The 24,055-nt window shown below is 40.0% G+C and overlaps 1 protein-coding gene across 2 annotated transcripts; it reads right to left on the minus strand.

Moving 5' to 3' along the window:
• On the minus strand, nucleotides 1–22,952 carry dennd2c (DENN/MADD domain containing 2C). 2 transcript variants are annotated; one of them, XM_079675425.1, is made up of 19 exons: nucleotides 22,624–22,952; nucleotides 18,450–19,499; nucleotides 16,502–16,626; nucleotides 15,366–15,439; nucleotides 15,042–15,200; nucleotides 13,821–13,899; nucleotides 13,545–13,589; nucleotides 12,310–12,494; nucleotides 9,277–9,386; nucleotides 8,385–8,454; nucleotides 7,129–7,206; nucleotides 6,652–6,792; nucleotides 5,003–5,151; nucleotides 3,566–3,743; nucleotides 3,285–3,326; nucleotides 2,334–2,442; nucleotides 1,662–1,904; nucleotides 815–901; nucleotides 1–737 (listed from the first exon to the last, which is right to left on the minus strand). In XM_079675425.1, exons 2-19 carry the CDS (start codon nucleotides 19,301–19,303, stop codon nucleotides 706–708), a joined length of 2,760 nt encoding a protein of 919 aa, XP_079531551.1. In that variant the 5' UTR covers nucleotides 19,304–19,499; nucleotides 22,624–22,952; the 3' UTR covers nucleotides 1–705. The 2 variants fall into 2 exon arrangements, with proteins under 2 accessions (XP_079531551.1, XP_079531550.1); XM_079675424.1 differs by having other exon boundaries at nucleotides 12,310–12,497; nucleotides 22,624–22,951.
• Nucleotides 22,953–24,055: the final 1,103 nt, after the last annotated feature.

Raw genomic sequence — 24,055 nt, forward strand, 5'->3', positions numbered from 1 at the left:
TTATGCTGTCCAAGGTGTTCCATTTATTCAAAGTCGGACATCACGATTTCATACAAAAATATTCCAAATGCTGTACACTTGTTCTCAACATTGTGCAAAATGTAAAGAAAATATTTACAACTCCAGTTAACAAGGAGAAGGTCAGAGACAGACAAATTCATCAAACTCATCAAAATGTAAATATTCATTGTGATTAATGAGGAGTGATGACACTTTGAAATGTTCTGATCAGAGTCAATAAACTATATGAACTTGATCTGAAATGCAAACAAATTGAAGTAAACAGGTTTGTGCTGAAGGGAATGCAACATGGATTATGGAATTTTACATTAAAATGTACAGTATAAAAACATGCATCAGGTTGGAAAGATGCAAAGTATTTTAAAATGTAAAGTACTTACAAGATTGCAGTTCACACATTAAGTTGCATTGACTGTAAAATGCACACATTGGGCAGTAGAGTTGAATCTGCCTTAGCCTCAAGGTTTCATAACAAAAAAAGAAATATCTTTTCCAGTTTTTGTCCAATAAAAAGTGCACTGCTTGCAAACATGCATACATGGCTTTGAGATGAACCTCTCTTTCTCGAACTCTTCACCGTCTCATACGCATCTCGACATCCACATTCATTTCCTCAGCAAGTCCAGGAGCAACAAGTGTTCTGTTTGTAAGGCTTTCATTCAAAGCCAGAGTGCTGCTGTGTGTTCATTTAATTTGGAGGAGCTTCATCTTGTTCCCTAAAATAAGATAAAAACAATTAGCTTTTGAGACTTAACATTAAAAAGTGAACATTTGATGAAAGAGCAACACTTACCTAGTCCTTTAAGAAATTTGTTCACACCACTTGGCTCCGGCTCGGGGTAAGAATCCAGATACTCGGCCACTCGGACCTCAAAGAGACCTGGAACAGAGTTTCAAGTGTTGAGCCACCAAGACGGAATGTTTACACAATTCAATATTCAAATTAAAATGAACATAGTTTAAATTCTCCCCAAATGCTGCATGGTTTATTGTTGTGGTGTTTGCGTGCAAAGTTAATTCTCTTTGCCCTGTTTCTCTCATTCCTTGCGTTTATTTCAGACATGTGACTGATTTAATTTAAGTCACATGTCTGGTTTGGTATGATTGAATTAAGCACAACCAATCTTTTTTTATTCAATAACATTATCTTATTATGTGGAAATGTCTGACTTATTCAGACACTCTAGGAGGGGTCCACGCTATACTTCAAACTACTTTCTTTGAATGACTTGTCTCAGCATTATGGGGACTTAAAAGGTAGGGACATCTTAGGCAGCAATGACATCTAATGTCAGGGAGTAAACAGCTTATTCCTTCTATTCACTTTCAAGTGAGTTCATTTTTTTGGTTTTCTTGGTATGAGAAGTAATGAGCAGTATCTATGAATTCGTAAAGATGTTGATGTTTTAAATTAAATTTAGCAGAAAATCCATATTTTGACTAGTGAATAAAGTGTGATTTTCTCTGTGATCTTACAATGTCAAAGTGATATGGCTAAATACTTGCTGAAAGTAAGTCCCCACCAGATTTGAAGACTTTAGACCAATCACAACAAATGTTGTGACATTTTTCCTTCTCATATCATGTTGAGCCTTTGGGTACACATGGGTTACAAAAACAAAGCAACCCAACACAGTTACCTCTTCCTCCTCCCTTGCGCAGCTCTTTGTCCTGAATGAAGCCGGCAAACATCTGCGTGTCCATGAAGAACTGCAGGAACTGCCGCACTCCACGGGACGGGTGGGACTTGCGGAAGCCGTCGCGCTGGAACTCCGTGCTCCCGCTGGAGGACTCCACCATGTGCAGAGGGTAGTGGCCCACCAGCTCCACGAACAACCGGACAAAACCCTCCGACAGCAGAGAGCTCAGATCAGCCTGCTGACCTGGACGGCCATATTTGATGAAGAGAAAAGGGTCAACAGGACTCAAAAACAAAAGACTTGTACCCTAGTTTTCCAATATAACTGACATTTGTTTCATTAATTTCTTAAAGGGTCCCTACTATGTTCATTTTCAGGTTCAGGGTGGGTGTTGGTGTGTGAGAAAATCCCTCTGGAGGGAACTTTGGAGATTTTAGCCTTTGCAGACCATTTACATGCAAAAAACCCATATAATACACTAAAGGGAAAAAACCTAAAAAGCATAATAGGGCCTCTTTAGACCGACACATTTAGGAACATTATGACTTACTATTTAAACGTCATTGTGGTGCTAAAATTGATGATGATATTGCAACAGTAAGGGCTTAACTTAAGTAACACTTAAAAAGCTGACAGACCTGTTTGGAACATGTAATATCTGTGTATACTAACCTCCACGATTGTCTCCGTCCTCCTGGCTCAGGATATCGTCCCGCTGCTCCAGGATCTGCTGCAGCGCCGCCTGCAGTTTGTTAGGCAGGATGCAGTCCTCATCTCCCAGCTGTCATAGCACAGCAGAGGTCAGCAGCAGCCACAGCCACAAAATACCTTTTACAATCAAACAATTCAACTCTGCCGCACATTGTCACAACATACCTTATGATATCTTTAGCCTTTGTACACTAAAGTAATTGCTTTTTTGTAATTACTTTATTATTGCTGCTAGGCCTGCTGATGCATGATGTGTGATTATGAAAATACATCAGTAACAGATTTGGTCAGTTTTTTCTTTCTTTGTGACTTCAATCAAATCAAATGACTATGTACTTCTGAATTAATACAAGTGCTGGTTTTCCCATTGAAGATGTTGCTCAAATGAATGAACAGCTGTACATGTGTTTAGGAATGATGTTTTGTGCTAAAATAACAAAGTGCTTCACAGTCCATCATATACCATCTCCAAAGGCTACACTGTGTATTTGAAATAATCTCCATCCCTTTATTCATACTTTTCCATCAATGATATGCTGCATTTTGCTAATAGCAGTATTACAATAAGTTCTGTATAACACACAGCTAATATTAAAGTGGCAATGCATTTCCTATTAGCTCTTAGTTGAAAGAGATTGAGGGATTAAATGTAATTAAATAGGAGAGACTTAAATATAAACAAAACAAATGTGTTTATCATACATTTAGTAGACTGAGTGATTACTGTTGAGAGTCTGCAGAGACATTTTATTACTTTTTATGCCTGCAGTGCTTGTTTGGGTGTAACACGGTTTTCTCTCTGTCACCCTGAAAACATTCCACATGCACACAGGGAACAAGTGTAGGCAAAGCCCTGTTTCCCGAACGGGACCACACCTACCATTCCCTCGACATAATGCTATGTGTACACACCTGAATGACAAACTTGTCAGCACACAGATCCACAATGAGCACCTGGGGAGACAGCAACAAGAAGAATGACAGTTAATGACGGCGAGAGCTTACTGTTTCGCAATAGTCATACAAAGCCATGGCTTGCAGTTATAAAAAGGTAGGGTGAATTAGCTAGTCTCTTCAGGGTGTTTCTAATTACTACACCCAGAAGAAGTAGAGATTCATTCACAAAATGTAGTAAAAGGACAGCCAAGAGATGGAGCTTAATACTCTCTTCAATGATTTCCCCTCTGACTGACCTCCTCTATGGGCAGCTCCAGCAGCTCAGGCAGGCAGGGGGCCAGCACCCCGATGAGGAATGGGGTGGGGGAGCAGCTGATGTCCAGCATGCTGGCCGGTAGCACGGGCACGAAGGTGTGCTGCCAGGTGAAGGGGTACAGCAGCGCCAGCACTGCGTGGCTACACCGGGACAACACACTGCAGGGAACAGGGAGGACAGCAAAGATGAAGCCACAAAAACACCATTCAGTTTCCACATTGATCATATGACACAAAGATTTCAATCGTAGCCGCCTAAAAATAGCCTGGTCACACCATTATGATTTTTTTCCACCGTATATTAAAAGAGTTTTCAGCAAACAGCACTTGTGTTTTCAAAGAGTCCTTAAAAATGCAACAGATCTGCCCTTATGGTCTTTGACGGTATTTATACTCCCTTTATAAATAACTTAAAACCAATTTAACATCTATATCTCCTCTTAAAACCTGTGAACATTTATTATACAATCAACTCCTAGATAATCCTATTTCTAATAACTACAGTCAGTTTTAAACCACTCTGTAGAACATGACATGCCGACTCCATCGCAATCTTTTAAGTCTTAATCCAAGCACAGTGTTGATATTCCTGCAGTGCTTGTTTGAATGAAATCAAATTGAAATCAGGACAGCAGACAGCTTGCACGTCTTCCGGCGCAGACTGAAAACTCATCTCTTTCGACTCCACTTCGAGCGATAGAATAAGTAACAAAGAACTGCTAACAGAGCACTTTTATACTAATAAAGGACTGGCTTATCTAAAGCCAGTTGAGTAGCACTTGAAATGTTTGGCTCTATGAAACCTGATGTACTTATATGATTCTGTTTTCTTCAAGGTTGTATCTTCCTGGTCGAATGTACTTATTATTATTATTAAGTCGCTTTGGATAAAAGCGTCAGCTAAATGTAATGTAATGTAATATACTGATATTGGCTTGTTATCAGTATCAGCAGACATGTTGGCAGATATGCAAAAGATCATCGTTTATATCATTCACAACTGATACATTTTGTGTCGTATATATGTGTTTTTATTTAACCTTTATGATAAATAATGAAACAAGCTTTATGTTTTTATACTTAACTGAGAAAGGTCCTGCTCAATAAGCCTGGGGTGAGTCAGCACTTTGTTTTTGTGTAGCCCTGTAGAGCCCACTGGGACACTGTAAGGGATATTGGGCTGTACAAATAAACCTGACTTAACTTGCCTTTGGGACTTTGCCACAGCTTAGCTTATTGAGGCCAAGATACACACAGATAACTGACACTAGTGCAAGGTCTGTGTGATGTAATCAAGTATTGTATAGCTGCCACGCATCAAGGGAGAGTCTAATCTAATCTAATAATAAAACTCTGTGTCAGTACTCTATGACATCCTTCTATATTGAGTATGTATCGATGTGGCTCTGCAGCTGTACCTGAGTTTGTCAGCGATGAAGATGACCCTCCTCTCCAGCAGAAGGGAGGCAAACACCTGCAGGAGGTTCCCTACACTGAGGCACTGCAGCAGGCTGTCGAAGTCAACGTGCTCCAGCCTGGAGTCCACTGGGCGACACAGAGTAAGAACCTGCACGAGCAACAAGAGCACAGAATGAGTGGAAATGCCGTGTTATGACATGTAGTTGTTGTACACTAACTGCTTGATGAAGTAATTACAATTGGCAAAACAGACTCTTTACAAACATCAAGGTTGCAGTTTTGAAGCACTGAAGTGTTTCAGACAGAGGGGGAAAAGCAGTCGAGAGAAATAAAGACCTTTCTGAACATTAAAGCATGTAAAGATGTCACAGTAGAGGCACTATATACAATTATTCATCCTGAAAATGAGCATAATATGTCTTCTATAATCACAAAAAAAACAGTGAACAATATATTAAACCAGAAGCTGTAATCAATGCTCTCTTCAAAGTGGGCGAAAAGGGTTAGTCAGATAAGTCACAAAATACCATAGACAAACTAAACAGTCGAGCGGTAGGCCAGCAGCTCATGTATTCCCAAGTTTGAATGATTGTTTTTGTCAAAGGAGTCTGGCTTTGAAGAGAGCATACATAATGACTTCAGTTCCCCCTTGTCGGCAAAGCAAAGGTATTACTGATATTACATGTTTTAGGTGGTCTTTTTAGGCCTTTTTGCTTTCTGGCACTCATCTACTGGGGAGTAACTAATCAGGACACAGAAAGCGCTAACTGTATTCCCTTAGAGTTGCACAAAAAAAGACGCTATCAGATTATCATACTTTGTTATTTTTTAAAAAGGACCCGAAAATGACTAGTGGTTTTACAATGTTACAACACATTTTAAAATAAAGATTGAAATATTATAGAGGTAGACCTAGTGCCTGGATTTTGTTTTTGTTTTTAATAAAGACTACTTTCATTCTTCTTTATTTGAAATATCTTTATATAAGTACATTAGGTGGACACAAAAATACTTTGCCTTCAATTTAAAAGCATTTGTAAACTATTCTTTCCGTATGCCTCTAATATAAAATGACATCTTTGTTTCTTCTTTACTAAGGTTTCATTGTTCTGTTGTAATCCACTTAAATTAAAAACATCTTATTTTATATTTATTTGATATTGCATTGCATTTGATATTGAGGTAATCCAAAAGTAATAGAAAGTAATCAGGTTACATTACTTTATATTTTGCTGCTTAGATGATGTTACTGATTACATTTTTTAACATGTAATTGTACAGAGCACATTTTTAAAGTAACCCTTACTTTATGTACCTCATACCACCCCGCTCACAAACTATCCCTTTAATAACCCCCTAACTGCTGAAAGAGAAGAAAGCAGTGATTCTGCAGCACTTCCTCTGAACTCCTGAAGATGTTCATTACTTGACTTATTTAGAATTTGCAAACAGTAATGACTACATTGATGATTGTTGTCTGTTAATATATATAAATCTGTCCCAACATGAACCTTTCAAAGCCGTAATTGCTACCCCTATTGTTTGCACAAAAAACCTCCCATTCTGAGTCATTGTGAGTCTGCAGAAAGAAGTGGTTAGGAAGAGCAAAAACACTAATCAACGTTTCCCATTTTGGTTTCAGGGTTACCTCATTCCCTGAGCCAGGCAGGAAGCTCTTGATGGTGACTGTGCGCCCGGGGGCTGGAAAGGGGGCCTCCATTACGCTGCGCATAAATGGGTAAACCAGCGCTGGGGAGATTTCCCTGCGCCTCTCCACCTCTTCCAAAATCTGAACAGACAGAAAGACAAACACTGACTATCCTGAGAGCAGATTAAACACACAGTGGCGCAGATGTTTTCCTCCTTGCTAATCCACACTTACTGTTTGCAAATAAAACCCGGCCAACTGTAAAAATGGGTGTGACCCAGCTGCATGTATAGAATATCACGCACACCCAGGGATTGCTCAGGATTATCTTCTAGGTTAACGTCATTCCATCCTCATACATACAAGGAGTTTCAAGGTAGCAGCTTTCACACACACTTCTAGAGGGGTCCCATTGAACTTTAGCAAAGGCAGCTCCTTTTCATCTCCCAACAAAAGCTTCCTTTATAGTAGCATTACCTTTGCAAAGAGGTTGAAGCAGCCCAGTTTGCTGACGATACAGTGCACTTCGGGAAGCCTCTTCCCTTTTCCAATGGGCTGAACGATACAAACAGTTTCATGTCAGAAAGCAAGTAGCAGATAGGATAAATATGCTAAACACGTCGAATATATTAGCACTAGGGCCGCCATAGAGCTTCATTGGAGGACTGGCGGCCCATGTACTGGTACTTGGCCAAAGTAATCTTTAAAAAGTAAACAATATGTTAACATTAAAGAACCCTGTCTATTTTACCTTAAAATAATTGTTTCGTTTTGATGCTACACTGACTTGTCCCACTCTGCACATTTGACAGCTGTTCATGACTGTGTCATATTCCCGTATCATCCCCAGGGACAAGTGTGTGAGGCTTTAAAGACTAAGTTAATTTTGGTGATGGTGGATTATATTTAACTCAGAACATGTTTTCTGTTTCCTGATGCCCTCAGGCTTCTCTCCCTTGAGTCTCTGTGATTTACTGAACTTTCCTGATTGACAGAAAACTTGCCTTGTTGCTGAAGTAACACTAACAGTGCTCAGCAGCCTCTAGGGAATAGTAAGTAATACAGGCTTGCTCTGTCTTGTTGCATTATCATAAGTAAAGAATTCATAACAAATGCAAATTAAATGTCACAGCTGTCTCTATGTCGACAGCGGTGTATAAGGAAATTGTAAGGGTGTTCAATTGCAAAAACATCGATTACTACATCATGAATTACAGTCAGGTTCTTATGAAAAGCCCATATAATACGTTTAATAGCGATAACCTTGTGTTGGATAAACAAAGAGTTTAAAGTCTAAACTTTTATGATAGTAGCAGTGAGCTTATCTGCCAACAAAACAAACAGAACTCTTCATGTTAGTCTGCACTAAAGATTGAATAAGCAAAAGAAAACATAGTTACAGAGAGCTCAACAAGACAACCACAGTATGATCATTAGGATATAAACAAACATGAAGCAACATTAAAAGAAGAAAGGCAGATACACAGCATGTTAATCTAAAGAAGTGTTTCGAAAAGTGTCTTGAAAAGACCTACAAGCAGCTCTCGTTGTGGGGCAAAGAAAGGGGAAAAGATGACATTCTTCTGGCCTTGTGTCATTGATTCAGAAGTGGTTTATGGTGTGTGAATCAGATGTACAGAGAGCTGGAGTAAGCATGTGGCCGGCTGCCATGTCGTCACACACAGAGCTACGGATCCAATGGTTCAGATTGAAATGTTAACACAGCCACTCACCAAGATCTTCCGGCAGTAACAGAACCAGCGGCTGCCATCCTCTGAGGTCAGGACAAAGGAGAAGGTCTCACTGTGAACAACATTACAAACAATTCGATCAAAACACAGGAAATGACGTTTAAAGGATTTTATATGACTTATAACTGCTTAAAAAAATGCAGTTTTCACCGCATGTCACTCCTACTGTCCCTCCTTTCTCCACTGTCACTTCAATAAAGGCACTGGTTCCCAAAATAAAAAATAAAAAACATCACTAATGTTAAAACGTCTGTATTTCCTTATGTAAAAGCCAAAAAAAGAGATTGAGAAAACATCTTTGGGAACAAGTTGATAACAAATAATGAAATAGAAATAGGCATGCAGAAACTAGATAAATGGTGCGTGGTAGGTGTTCTTTTATTTGTTTGCACTACCAAATAAAAAGTGTTTTAATTACAGGAAGGTAGTGTAAGTTGACATCATAACCCACATTGCAACAATGATCCCCGTAGTGAAACAGAAAATAAAATAAGAATGCACACTGCCCCGTAGCACTTAGAGATTGAATTCACTCGGTTGAAATTTTAATTATCACTGTGGGGAATTTCAGCTGTTGCAACATCAGGGCCACAGCTGAGGATATAAATAAGAAAGAAGGAAATGGGGGTATTAAACATAAAACAAGTGTTAATTACAATGCTTGATCTTATCTAAATAGTGTACAGGAAAGAAAAGTTAGACAACATTTATTAGAGCACATGAAAGGTGTGTGTGTAATGACAACAAAAGCAGACATAAAGGAAATGATGAAAGATGAAAAGACAGTATCATGTTACCATGGTGCCTTAGGGATGATTACTTCTGTGTACACCTAGCATGCAATTAAAAGTATGACTGTACTGCATGTGCTGACCTTGGAGTGTTTGAGGAGGGCTTCCAGTCCTGAGAGTCGGGGAAGCAGAACTGGGGAATGACCTTCAGCTGGTCCTCCGCCTCTCTGGAGATCCGCGACGACTTCTCAAACTGAAACAGAGGCACTCCAGTTACAGCAGTGGTTCTATAGATAGACCCTCCAGAAAAATGCGATCCTGCGATCGCAGAATTTACCGCATAATCAGCAAAATGGCGCAGATTTTTAAAAGGCGGCATATTTATCAAAAGGCCGCATAATCCCCACATTTTTCCACACAAAGTTGAGAAAAAAAAAAGTTAACTCTTCTTGACGTGAAGTAGTAATGATGATGACGTGACGTCATCAGCTCGCGCATCACAGAAGGTAAACAACACCGTAGAGTGAACGTGTGGAACTCACACAAGAGAGAGAAAACATCAAGATGAAAAAATCTGATCCATCTCATTTACCGACGAACATTTCTGCTAAAGACCGGGCAAAGCAGTACCCCGATGTCTTTCACGAAAGTGGGGGGAAACTATTCTGCACCCCTTGCAACTGTGTGTTGGAGCATAAGTCTAAGAGAAAGTCGACGGTGACGACCCACTTTGATTCATTCAAACATTCGAAAATGCTTTCTGCTGCTGCGGACAAGAAAGCCATTCAACTCACGTTCACCGAGGGATCAACCTCCAAAACCCTTTCGAGGGCTACAAGAAACGAAGTGAGTAGCCTACAAGATTGAAGCTGGTCAGATAACGAACGAGTAAATGAAAACAGAATGAGGCGGAAAAGTGTGTGTGTGTGCGTGCGTGTGCGTGTGCGTGTGCGTGTGCGTGTGCGTGTGTGTGTGTGTGTGTGTGTGTGATTAACATAGCCCAATTGCTTTTACAATAAATAAACATTGAATGTGTTTGATTGAATAGTAAAGGGGTTTAACGTTAGTGGCAGGTTTTGTGTGAGAGAGAATAAATAAGACAGCCCAATATTTAAAAAAAAATCTATTCTTTTTCGCAACTTTCCGCAATTTCACCGCATAAAATCACATAAAAACCCTGCATGTTTAATCGCATAATCAAGGAATTTAGCCCGCGTTTTTCTGGAGGGTCTATATAGAGGAACTCTCTGAAGTAGCTTCAGGAGGACCCCGGTGAGATCAGAGCTCATTCCATTGCATTATAACAACAGAAATTATATTGTATAGAATTTAAAATAACAGAAGATATCTTAATAAGTCTAAAGTATTGAAAATGACGTATGCACGGTTGACTTGTTATTATTATTTTACATTGATTAAAAATCACCACCAAACAACAATTAGTATCTTCACATACAGGTGCCTGGAAACCTTTTCTAAAAATGGCCACAATCTAACATGAGAATAGGCGATGGTTTAGAACGAATATAGAAAAACACTACACTTAGTATAGCATTCAGTTTAAAGAGGCCCTATGATGCTCTTTGGGGTTTTCCCTTTCCTTTAGTGTGTTATAAAGGTTTATGTGCATGTAAATGCAGGATACGTCCCCACCTGACCCAGAAAGCGACGCAGGTTCTGGTCCAGGCTCTCGTCATCTCACGCCTAGACTACTGCAACTCCCTCCTGGCTGGTCTACCTGCATGTGCCATCCGACCTCTGCAGCTCATCCAGAATGCAGCGGCTCGTCTGGTCTTCAACCTTCCTAAATTTTCCCACACCACGCCGCTCCTCCGCTCCCTTCACTGGCTTCCAGTAACTGCTAGAATCCACTTCAAGACAATGGTACTTGCGTACCATGCTGCGAATGGATCTGGCCCTTCTTACATCCAGGACATGGTTAAACTGTACACCCCAGCACGTGCACTCCGCTCTGCATCAGCCGAACAGCTCGCTGCACCCGCACTGCGAGGGGGACCCAAGTTCCCATCAGCAAAAACACGTGGGTTTGCTATCCTGGCTCCAAAATGGTGGAATGAGCTCCCCATTGAAATCAGGAAAGCAGATAGCTCGCTCATCTTCCGACGCAAACTGAAAACTCATCTCTTTTGACTCCACTTCAAGCGATAGAATTACTAAAAAAGCACTTATATACTAATAAAGGACTGGCTTATCTAAAGCCAGTTGAGTAGCACTTGAAATGTTTGGCTCTATGAAACCTGATGTACTTATATGATTCTGTTTTCTTCAAGGTTGTATCTTCTTGGTTGAATGTACTTATTGTAAGTCGCTTTGGATAAAAGCGTCAGCTAAACGTAATGTAATGTAAATGGTCTGCAAGTTCCCTCCAGAGGGAGTTTCTCTCCCACACACTCCCCCCTGCCTTAAAGCCTCCATTTGACTCCTTTGTTTACTTCAGTAACATAGTGACATCACTACATAACAATCGCATTTGCTTTGGCTAGCGCTCTAACACATTGTACGTGCCAGGCTAAGGGGTGGGACATCTCTAAGCGGTTGACCAATCACAACAGAACCGGCGTTCTAACCAATCAGAGCAGACTGGGCTCTGGTTTCAGACAGAGGGTGAAAAGAGGCGCTGCAGCGGGTTTGCTATCCTGGCTCCAAAATGGTGGAATGAGCTCCCCATTGAAATCAGGACAGCAGATAGCTTACACATCTTCCGACGCAAACTGAAAACTCATCTCTTTACACTCCACTTCGAGCGATAGAATTACTAACAAAGCACTTATATACTAATAAAGGGCTGGCTTTCTAAATGCCAGTTGAGTAGCACTTGAAATGTTTGGCTCTATGAAACCTGATGTACTTATATGATTCTGTTTTCTTAAAGGTTGTATCTTCCTGGTCGAATGCACTTATTGTAAGTCGCTTTGGATAAAAGCGTCAGCTAAATGCAATGTAATAATGTAATGCAATGTAATGCAGCACAGGCAGTATGAGAAAAATAAAGAGCTCTTTGAACATTAAAGCACGGAGACATGTTACAATAGAGACACTAAATAAAATTATGAACCTGAAAACGACCTTAATGCGTCCTATTTAAACACTGATCAAAGTACAGTTATGTCCTGTGCCTAAACAATGATGTGGTTATGTTAAAAGCTTCCTCTTACCAGTTTAGGGAACTGCTGCGTGATTACGGGGGAGTATGTGTTTCCTGGGGAGCCTTTTCTCAGCGACACCACCACAAAGATCTGGAAAAGCTGCTGCTGCTGCAGCTGGATCAGGTCTCTCTCCAGGGTGCGGTAGCCTGGCCGACGCTTCAGTGTAGACTGGATGTAAACTGATCTCCTGGAGCCTGCTGGACACCACACAGAGAGACTAATATGCTAAATGCTTGTTCTGGGACAGATCCCACCCAGCACAATAGAGAAGTATGAGGCATGCTAAATATCAACATACAGTGTGTTTGTGAAGTTAACCCAGATTACACAGTGTCCAAAACAATGGCCATGGATGATTGTCTATTTCCTAGAGCAGAGGTATTATTCGACTTTCTCAAAGTTTAAACAATATTTCCCATAAACTTCATTGTTACCTCTTGCAAAAAGATGATTGACCTATGTTCAATTGGATTTTCTGAGTAGGCTTTACAGAGGAAACCGTTGCTTGGCTTTATAGATGGTATTGTTGGTAAGTCGACTACTTTTCACAAATATTGTATTAGATATATAATCATAAAATCTGCTACAGACTGATAACAACATAACAACAGAATTAAATTATGAGGTTGAAGTTTCATTCTTTCCAAAAATTTGGTTTATGGCCAAATACCTGACAAACTGATGATAATAATTTCAGTCAAAGTTATTCAGATAAACATTTGGTTAAACAGAGAAAATAATGAAATCTACATTTTTGAGAGGCTGAAAAACAGCATTGTCTGACATGAGAGATTACTCTTATTTGAATTGATTATCAAAACAACATCAACAAATTGATGCAGCTCTATTTTCCAACATGTCAACATGCCAACGCTGGGATGTAGATAAAAGCACCTCTGCTAAAGTACAGCCTTTCAGAGCATGGCTGTACACTATAAAAAAGAGACACATATTACATTTTTCAAAAGGGGCTAAATCAAGACAGCACTTGGCATTTTGTTATTGATAAATGACTTGTTTCAGCTTTTTTATATATGTGCTTATCAAGTATGATAAGGTGAATTGCAGTCCAATTGAACTTGTATGCGTTTGATTGGACAGAAATAGTGTATAGCGTTGACTGGCACTCATATAATAATGACTTCCCTGGAGAAAAAGAACAGACGCTATGAATGGTTCTGGGTTTCCTTTGTCTATACTTGGGAGAGTCAATCAAAAATACTGAGATTAACCCTTGATGGTACCTTTACTGTTGTCCTCCGGGTCGCTCTCTGTCCCACTCGTCTCCTCTGTTGACATGAATTAGAGGACGGAGGGATTAGTGAGAGGAATGGAACAAACTTGAGAAGCCATAATCAGATGCAGACAGTCGGCCTTTGTTTCATAATCAGCGGCTTCGCCTGCTGCAGCTGGCCTTGTGTGCACCATCAAACGCTGGGTATTTCCAGCGAGGCTCGACTTAATCTTATTGAAGTGTGATGTGAGTGAAATTTGGACATCTGTGTGTGGGTATGTGTTACCTCGCACTGAGACCCCCTGGTTCTTCACTCTTTTCCTCCGTCGCTTGTCGTCAAAGATGGTCTCGATCTTGTTGACGTACTGCGTAGTAGAACACACACAGGTACTCGTCAGCCCCATCATTTCCCATCCATTATAGAATCTTGATTATAGGGAATCATGATATAACAGCCCCTAAGTGCATGATTAAATTATAGGCATTTTGATAACCTTACTTTCCTGCATTCTTCTGTTAATGCCCTGAAACAGTTGAGTATTTTCAAGTCAACTAAGCCCTCTGCAATAATGCACAGAGATGGCTCAACACACAATACGGCACATACAGGAAGCTGAAACGTATCTTTAAGGAGACAGACAACACACAGGGAGGAATTAAATACCCCTACTTAAGGTACAATGGTACCTTTGATTTTCAGAGAAATACATAAAGCATAGCATAACTACATTTTACCTGTCAGAATATTTATTCTTAACTTTATAGTTATAACAAAAAGGTCAACAAAGAAAGTGTTGTTTACATTTTTTAAATACCATCAAAAAATAACCATTTGTTGAGAAGACGCAGAGTTGCTGTCATTTAAACAATACAAAACAAAGGCTTTTTAGCTCTAACATGATAGCCAATTAAACAAATTGCATTTCATTTGTTTAAAAAGAGAGTACTGGTACCTCAGATTGACCTGTGATTTTCAAATCTACTTTCAAACTAATTTTGAGTCCAGCGAGCCCTCCTACTCAAACATTCTTTGACCTCTGTTTACGTACTGCACCTTATCATTAAAGTCCCTCCATGTCCACGGTCTTCGCACCGCCATGAGTCGTGTGTCTGAATTCATGTGTTCTGTACAAAGTCTCTTGAAGCGACCGAATATGATGCTCTAACTGTACACTATCTATTTCTTCCAGTGGCCTCTACTTCCTGCTAAACAAGTCACGCCCCCTCTGTGCTTTCCAACATGACACATGATTTATAATAGACAGAGGAACATACATCCTACTTTGTTTGTCTATAAATAGACAAAACATCTCAGTGAACATGTGTCAGGATTAATAAGGGAAGGGAAAATAGACCCCAAGTTAAAGGTATATTACCCATTAAACATCATAAAAAAGAGGAAAAATCATCCAAAATTGCCCTGTGATTAGAAATAAATACGTTCATATTCAAACCTGTAGTCAACCATTGTATCAAAACACAAAGCCTAATGATAAAATCCGTGTACCTGAGGGGTCCTCTGTATTTTTGAAGTGCTTGCGCGCCGGGGTGCAGCTGGTTTGGGAGTTTCTGCAAGTGTTGAGGCTTTGGAGGCCGTTGTCGTTTGGAACCTCTTTCTATCCACCTTGCTAGCGTAGCCTTCCAACGTTTGGGGTTTTGGAGGCAGCTGGAAGACAAAAGGTGCCGAGTCATCATAATTACAAGGTATTAAACAACAATACTTCCCTCTCTAACCTTTAGAATTTCAGGTTAGGTTCATTTGATACACCCATTATCAAAGGATGAAAAATACTTGTGAAAAGGAGATATGAATGGTATTATCTTTCAATACCTTTGGCCTTGCAATTGGGAGACACATGGGACTGAGCTTGATATCCTCATAGGGGTTGTCTCTGGTAACGTCACCTGGGGGATGACAGAGTGATGGAAAGGTTAGACAGGCTGTCTGGAGGTTACCTCAGGGGAAAGTTTCACCACACCTAATACTGGCTTTGAACAAGAAACACAGTACAAGAGCCATTACATTAGAATTCTTTATATTTCCCATGGAAGCATCAATTCATATATTTCATATACTAACGGTCATTTACACTATCAATTAATTAGTCAATAAAGTTTCATCATGTTATCCTTAAAAAGGTCCCCTATTAATCTTATTTCAGGTTTTTCCTTTCCTGTAGGGTTCCTCCAGAGGACACACTCCCCCCATGCATGAAACGCCTTGCACTTCTATTGGCTAGTTCTACAACTTGAACGTGAAATGCTGAGAAGTGGGATATTTTTGACACATCTCTAAGTGGTTGATCAATCACAACAGAGGTGAACAGAGGTGCTGCATAACAGGCAGTTTGAGAACAATAAAGACCCTTTTGTACATTAAAGCATGGAAACATGTCACAGGCACAAAATACAAATATGAACCTGAAATTAGCATAGTATGTCCTCTTTAAAAAGTAACAAAAATAAAGATGCTGTGAACAATTTGTATGCATTAAACTTACTTATTTAATCTATCAAAGATATTAAGTTTAATATAAGATATAACAAAAAGAAAATCCAATGTGAAAAGCTGCAACCAGATATACATTAGCATGATTTATTCACAAAATAGTTTGGAAGTTGCCGATTCAACAGAAAATCTACTACCAAACTATTTTAATAATAAATAGATTATTGGGGCTGGTTGCTGCACCTCCAAATACAGATAAATAAAGTTCCCTGCAGTACCATAATGTATCTCATTTCTAACAGCGGTGGTTACTTAGTTACTTACGTATCTTCTATTGTGTGCTGTTATTTCATCTTCAATCAAATTCTCAACATAGCAAAAAACTGAACTATTCAGTCAACCTATGACAGGCCCCCAGCTGTCTTTGTGACCTGGTTTGTCTGTTCTTAAACAAAGCCAGTTTAAAGTACACGACAGCCAGACAGTCAGTTTAATGATCAAATGGGAATTCCACTTACAAACGATATCCTCGTAAATGTTGTCGTCAGAGAAGGCGTGGTAAAGGCTCGAGTGTCCATCCTCGCCTTCAAGCGTTCCTTTCTTCACCGTCAGACGCGACGCATCCTCGTACTCAAAGGACTTCCTGTGGTGGGAAGGGAAGGCAGTGAAAAAGTGTGGCCTGGCTGCTGTCCTAAAGATAGCCACCGTACTATTGTTCACTCTATTGTCTTGTGTTTAGTCAACGTCACACCACAACATTCCTCATGCTGATATCAAATGTCAGCAGGACAGAGAGAGTGTTATCAACTATCATGAAAGGAAATGACTGAGCATATGGTACGAAACTTGCTTAAAAAGCAAAGCATGGAAAAAGAGGATTCTGGGATAGCATTTGACAAAGTCACAATGTCTGTTATAGTTACAATTAGGTCAACATTCCTCCACTACATTTAAAAAATAAAATATATACATTTATTTATTAGAGCTGATTTACGGTCTGTCGTCTAGATTTGGTTAAAGGTTCAGTGCTAGTTTTCGTTTTTTATTTCACATCTACTTGATTTCAGTTTAGCGTAAAAAATGTGCACACGTCTGCCGAAACAGATCTTGCATGATTCACGGTTCAGTGTGATGTCACACCTAGCCCCATGGAAGAATGTCATAATGCACAAGAAGGGATGACAGCTAACTGCCTCCTGTGAAGTTGGTAAACAAGAAGCCCTGTAAAAGTTTGCTAACTGTGTGCAAACATGGCAGGAGGACTGTAGGTGAGAGACAAGTTATTAAAATGAACCAAACAATACAAATGAGTATAATGGTAACGTTGTACCTTTATTATTGGGTGCAGTTTTGCCAGATTGTTTAGGATCAAATCTACTTGGGGATCATCTTGTTATATTTAGCCAACTTTTTGAACAGTTAAGTGCAGTTTTGCATAAAAGTTGAAGGGGCCCAATAGTGCTAATTTTCAGGTTCATAATTGTACTTTGTGCCTCAACTGCAAAATGCTTTAATGTTCAAAAGGTCTTTATAGGGGAGGACATTTTTTTTGGTACTTTGGGATTTTAGCATTTGCAGACCATTTACATGCACAAAAATCTATATAATAATAATACATTTTATTTGGGAGCGCCTTTCGGAAGCACACCTTACAGGGCATAGGGGCAATATAGGGAACAATTAAAACAGTGGATATAGTGAAATATCAGCCGGGGTAAAACAAGACAAACGACAGGAAACGGACTACAGAAGGACACAGGTTACAGTTTATAAAGAAAATACCAGTTTGAACAGGTGGGTTTTGAATGTTGTGGAATCTGTCGGATATGTAGTGGCAGGGAGTTCCAGAGTCTGGGAGCCGAGCAGCTGAAAGCTCGAGCACCCATATAACACACTACGGGAAAGTGAAAACTCCATAGAGCATAATATGGCCACTTTGAAATAATATGGCCCCCTTATCTTCAGAGTCTTGTCTTCAATCTCTTTGCTTATTATCCTATTCTGTCAGTGGCTCCTGAACAGTGTTTTATGACGACATCAGGATATGACAGTTAAAAAGAACTACAGTACGTCACCTAATGAGTCCTGAGCTAAACGTGACAAGTTATCTCTTGTTTTGCTAAGCCTTCAGCGAATGAGAGAAAGTGAGTTTGAAAGGGTGTGGGCAAGCCTGCAGATGATGACCCTGGACCCGAGGAACTAGGCCACATCCAGACAATAGAGAACAATGCTGCCTGATATCATGTGACATCACACCCAGAACCCGGGCCAACAATTACACTCCTCCTCACAATTGCTCTAAAAACATTGCTGATATTACATAAAATCTGTTTTAGCAGCAGTCTAAAGCAGAATATTTTATGTGCCGAGTGAGTTTCCTTATTCCTTCAGCAGGAGCAGTTTTCATCAATTGAATAAAGCACTGCAAGAAATACATTTTTTTTCAAAACTCTTTCAGTGCCTCACCTGTTCTTTGTATGCCTTGAAAGTCCATTGGTCTTTGCCACGGGACATGGAGGAGGTGGGAAGCTGGGTGGGTGGGCCACCCTCCTACTCCTGGAGCGGTTATTGTGGGTGGATCTGCCGTCCCATGGCACCGCATCGTTGTCTTTGGATCCCTGATACTGGAATGTCCGCAGAGGTTTGGGAGGAGGCTGGACCGCACCTGTAGAGTCCCGGCCTTTCTGCCAGAGCAGCCTGTCCCCCTCCAGCTTACGCCAGAAACCCCGTGATGTGTAGAAGTTTCCAGCAGGAATGTTGTCATTTTGGTCGTCCATCGATAGAGGTAGAAGTTTAGAAACTGCGTCGACATCCAAGATACGACCCGTTTTTCGGTCTCCATTGGCAATGAGGGTTGGTTTATCTGTAGTGTTGCTCTCCACTTTGGGAGACACAAACCTTTGTTTTACAAGTGATTTATTCCCCGGGGTTGTGGTTGAAAATTCTGTGGAACATTTCTGCAGAGGTTCTGACTTCCTACCGACCACATGTTCAGCCCGTGCTGGGGATTCCCGAAAATCCAATCCCAGAGTCATAGATTTGGAGAGGTTTGGTTTCCCCTGAAGCCCCCCTCTCAATCCCTCATTGGGAAATCCGTTGCTAAGGACCTCTCCAGATAGAGTTCGGGATACAGTCGGAGGATGTGCCTTCACCCCGGCATCCTGGCTGCGACCTTCCCACTGGGAGATCTTCTGCCTGATGTTGATGCCCTGCTCCTGAGTAGGGGGCCTCCCCGACTGCCGAGCCACAGTGGCCCCTTTCTGCAGGAGGTCAACTTCACCACCCCCTCGCCTGCCCTGCTCCAGCCTCAGAGCCAGCATGATGAGAGGGGGCAAGTGAAGGCATCAGGGATTTCTTTACAAAGACGGATAGGCGAAGCCACGTAATCGGTGGTCAAATAATCCAGAAAAGCAGGAACGCCACAAGGTTTGGAGTTGTTACTGATCCTTGATTTCTTTAGAAGTCTTCCTGTGCTAGCAAAGTGTCATTTCCCCCGTATCTCCTTTTGTGAACGACCTAAAAAGAAGAGAAGAAGACACAAATGACTCATAAATCACTGTACTTACAAACAAGTCCAGGCAGCACCTCGCGGGGTCAAAGGGACACCGATGCAACACAGGAGGACAGTTACTTCTAAAGAAAACACACATCTGAAGCCTTCTACTACTTGTAGGAAGGGACAGAGAGGGTCAGGAAGGACAGGCTCCTGTCAAGATCTGTTTCCAAAAATCAATTCCCGTGAGAATAAGGAAAGACAGTGACAGGAACAAGGTTACTGCAGATTTCTGCTGCTGTGTGTCTTGAGCAGCCCCAACCCTAATTATCTGGCCTCAGGGGAATTCTGTCTACTCTGTAGTCGTCGTCCTTATCCGCACAGCTGGCCCATAGAAAATGCCAATGATTGAATTAAATCTAATTTAGCAATCCTGCAAAACTGTCTTTCAGATGAGTGGGAGGAATGTGCATTTTTAAGTGGTTTCAAAGAACTTGAAAGGCAAGAAAACACTTGATTTTCAAGGTAATGAACCAACTGAAAATGAAGCGAAAGATAGAAAACGCTTTAACCACACCTACAGTATCTACGCAGTGGAATAAAAGCTCTTTAAATAGTGTACATTTCATCAGACGCAAAATAAAAACAGACTGATTAAATTATGCCTTTGAGCTATGATTAGATTAGATTAAAGAGCTATAATCTATGGTCTGCTATCAAACACTTGATGTAAAGTTCTGCAGCGGCATCCCCCCCTCCTCATATTCCCTGATCCAACATCAATGCTGCACTGTACGCTCTTACACAGCAGCTCCTGGATTGCTGGAACCAAACCGTTTGGACACGTTGCACATTAGGACCGAGGCTGGGAGAAATGCGGAGAAGGGGAGACATGGTAAAATTCCACTGCACAGCTCATGATCATAATAACGCTATGAGCTGCATTCCTGCAGAGACGACAAGAGACGACAAGAGGGGGGCTTGGTGGAATACATTTAACCAGAGACAGTCGGTCAGTCAGTCTTGAAAGTGACGCCTTTGTTTGGTTTGACCTAAATCAAATATATGTATGCACCAGAATGCTGCTCAATCATTGCCAGACCCTGTGATGACAATGCGACTCCCACTCCCAAACTGACCCACTTGCAATATTTGTCTGTGTGCGGTACGTTGCACAGGAAGGCATGAGTTGCACTTCCCGAGCTGCAGGAAGAGGGATCAGCAGACTGTCCATAATTATTGTGCAGAGAGATTTGCACCCAGTAGAAAACCACTGATTTGAGCTATGTTTGGATCATCTACATTTCAAACCCTGTGATAGTAATCAAATATTGTCTTTGAAACATGGTAAATCCAGAACAGCTACTAGCTGGTTTCAGTAACATTTGCAAGCAGTGTCAGCTTCCCATTTCCCATGGTTAAAGCGGTGAGGCACACCATGAGGTGGTATTAAATGACAAATCTGCAGGTTCAAATGAACTTCACTGACGTTTTATTAGGCCGTCAACTCTGCAGAAAGGTAACTCTAGTGAAACTCAATGACTCATCCACGTAGAAACCAGATGCAGGACCTGTAAAGCTGAAGCACCCCCTCATCCAGAGGCAGGTAAATCAAACCTAATTGTGCCTTCAAAAGCACCACAAAACGCCCTCCTGACGATGCGCGGCATGACCCAACATGTTGAAGGCGAGGTGTTGCACGCCTGTGGTTCACCGTCAACAGTGACAGTTAAAGCTATAATAAAAGAAAATGTGGGTTTGCTAAATGCCAGCGAGAAAGGACACACCAAGATTAAGTGCCTAAAAATGACTGATCCATCACCACTGTTTTGAGCAACACACCCTTTAATTTTGACAGGACCATTGAAAGAGTGATAGTCCACTTTAACATGATATCATTTGTTGTGGATACCACTGTGCTGACAATGTCTCCAAACTATTCCATAAACTCATAAACTAATAATAAAAGTAGACAATTTCTAAATGTGCCAAATTCCTCGTATTGCTGTATAAAGTGTGTAATCAATGACTTTACTGCAGTAAAGGGTTATATGCAGATGGCGGAAACATTTTCACTGTTCTTTTTATGAAGAAATTATATTGCCAAACTCCCTTTAAAACTAAAGCAATTAAAAAAGTGATTTCTTATTGCAACACATTAGTTAAATCACTGACATATAAGGAGCTACTTAGTATTCGGCCTTAGCAAAAGGCAAGGATAACTGAAGTGGCTAACTCTAACACAGCTTTACCACCAGGTTAAACTTGTTTAGGTGACAAAGTCGATAAAGGACACAAGTTACCCTTGAACAGTGGTTAAAGTAACAAATACACTTACTTAAGTACAGTACCTAGGTACAATTTTTGAGAGACTTGTACTTGAGTATTTCAATTGTTTGCTACTCTGTACTTCTACCCCGCTCCAATTCAGAGGTGAATCGTGTACATTTACTCCACTACATTTATTTAATACCTTTAGTTACTTTGAATATTTTGTATAATGATATGAAATATAAACAACACTTACATAAAAATGTACCTGGAGTAAATTCAGAAGCTACCCTGCAGTATACAAACTTATTAAAATGAGCTACACCTTTACCATCTTGTATAACACTAATAACATAATATATACATACATACATACTTATTATCCTGAAATGGATCAGCAAAATGTGTACTTATACTCTAGGTCCTTGAAGTATATTTTAATGATAATACTTGTTGCACTTTAACTCAAGTAACATTTTGATTGCAGGACTTTTACTTATAACAGAGTATTCCTAGATTCTGGTACTTATTTTTTGACTTAAGTACAAGATCTGAGTATACTTCTCTGTTTAAACTTGTTGAAGTATGCCGAATTAAACAGCAGGATGTATTGATACAAAGTCATGTTTAATACTTAGTTTGATTGAAATATCACCCGCTATATCGATAAACCTGCATGTATTGGGGAAAACATAGCAGAGTTACCCGTTATATTTGGTAGCTGAATGAAGCAGGGTACTCTTTCTTTACATAAACGCATGCATTGCTAGCTAGCTGTTGAAGAGACACTAACCTAGTCACCAGTGATAAGACATCAATACTCATTCCATAACACCACATGGGGAAAAGAGACAAATTACATGTGTCGTGACTTACCCCTTCTGGTTTAAGCAAAACGTATGCTCTTTCATCATCTTTCTGTCGATAAAATAAAAAAACGCAAATAAAATCCTAGTAACGTTACACTCGCTGGCATCGTTCAAACCGGGGAGGTTAGCAGCCTCACAAAGTCCAGGCGTTGTAGTCCACAGCTGGTTATAGTTAACTTATTTAAAAATACTTTCAATAGAAAATACTTTAATGACGAACAAAAATCTGTCCACTTTTCTAATAACTAGACACAACAACAAAGGAAGTGTCCATGGACTACTAGAGAAAAGTGAAGCACTCCTCGCCCTCCTGCTCAGGACAGTTAGTGTCAAGGCAGTCAGAAACATCCCTACTTCCGGTTAAAACGTTCACAATAAAGTTTCTTACTGACAAGCGCAAAACTGTTATTTACAACTTTGATGTGACATTACACAATTCATTGTAGCTAAATGTTTTAAAGCTTAGTATTTATTTATATATTTTTGATCAAATATTTTCAGTATTATCTTCTAATATATTTTAGAAGTATATTTATTTTCAATAAAAACTTCAGTTGGTTTGATGTTTTTCAGATTTTGTCATTATTATCTATAGGAAAATAACTTTCATTGAAGTTCGGAAACGTCAAAATTGCCATTAAGAAAGACGCGCTTAAGAAAATCATGAAAAACTGTGTGTGAAAATCCAATCCGCCTGAAACCTTATTTTTCCTACTTGTTCCTCACAAGTGAATGTTATTTTTTAAATTAAGTTTACCGGTGACCCATTCCATATCCGTGTTTAATAATAATCAAGTTCCTCTTATTTTCATGGCACGTCATTTACATTCCGGTTTTACTCTTGGTGTTTACCTACAGCTTGACGCAGATTTGATTGTGAGAAAGTTTGGAAGACAAGAGGGAAGACGTCATCACATCAAGTCCTGCAGCTGTCAACGATGAATAAATACTGTTGTCTTCAAGTGTCATGGGAAATATGGACATTGTGTTTATGAGTTGCATCTGCGAGACTCCACGAGCTAATAAATGTGACTGGGGACTTTACTTTTATTCATATAGTAACAACATCTGAAACTGCTGTTAATATAATTGTATAAGTAATGTGTTTAATCAATGCCAGTTTTTCAGCAGATAATCATTTTTAAGTAGAATTTTGAAACGCACTTTAATATTTTGATAGTGGAGACTCATCATATTAGTCAAATCTAAATCATATACTCAGCATATGATTTAGATCTGTTCTGTAGTTATTGCATACCATGGTACACAAAACTAGGAGCCTACAGTAGTTTAAGTCCTTACTTTAGTCCTTTAAACCTTTCAAAGAAATCCAAGACTTAAATCAATGAAACAGGATATATTGGGAACAAAATCTAGCTAAGATATAGCAAATGTTAACCTTTGTTGTTCCAGTTGTTCCAGTTTCGATGTTCAATAAA

The sequence above is a fragment of the Notothenia rossii genome (assembly GCF_949606895.1).
Source record: "Notothenia rossii genome assembly, chromosome: 4".
Taxonomy (NCBI): Eukaryota; Metazoa; Chordata; class Actinopteri; order Perciformes; family Nototheniidae; genus Notothenia; species Notothenia rossii.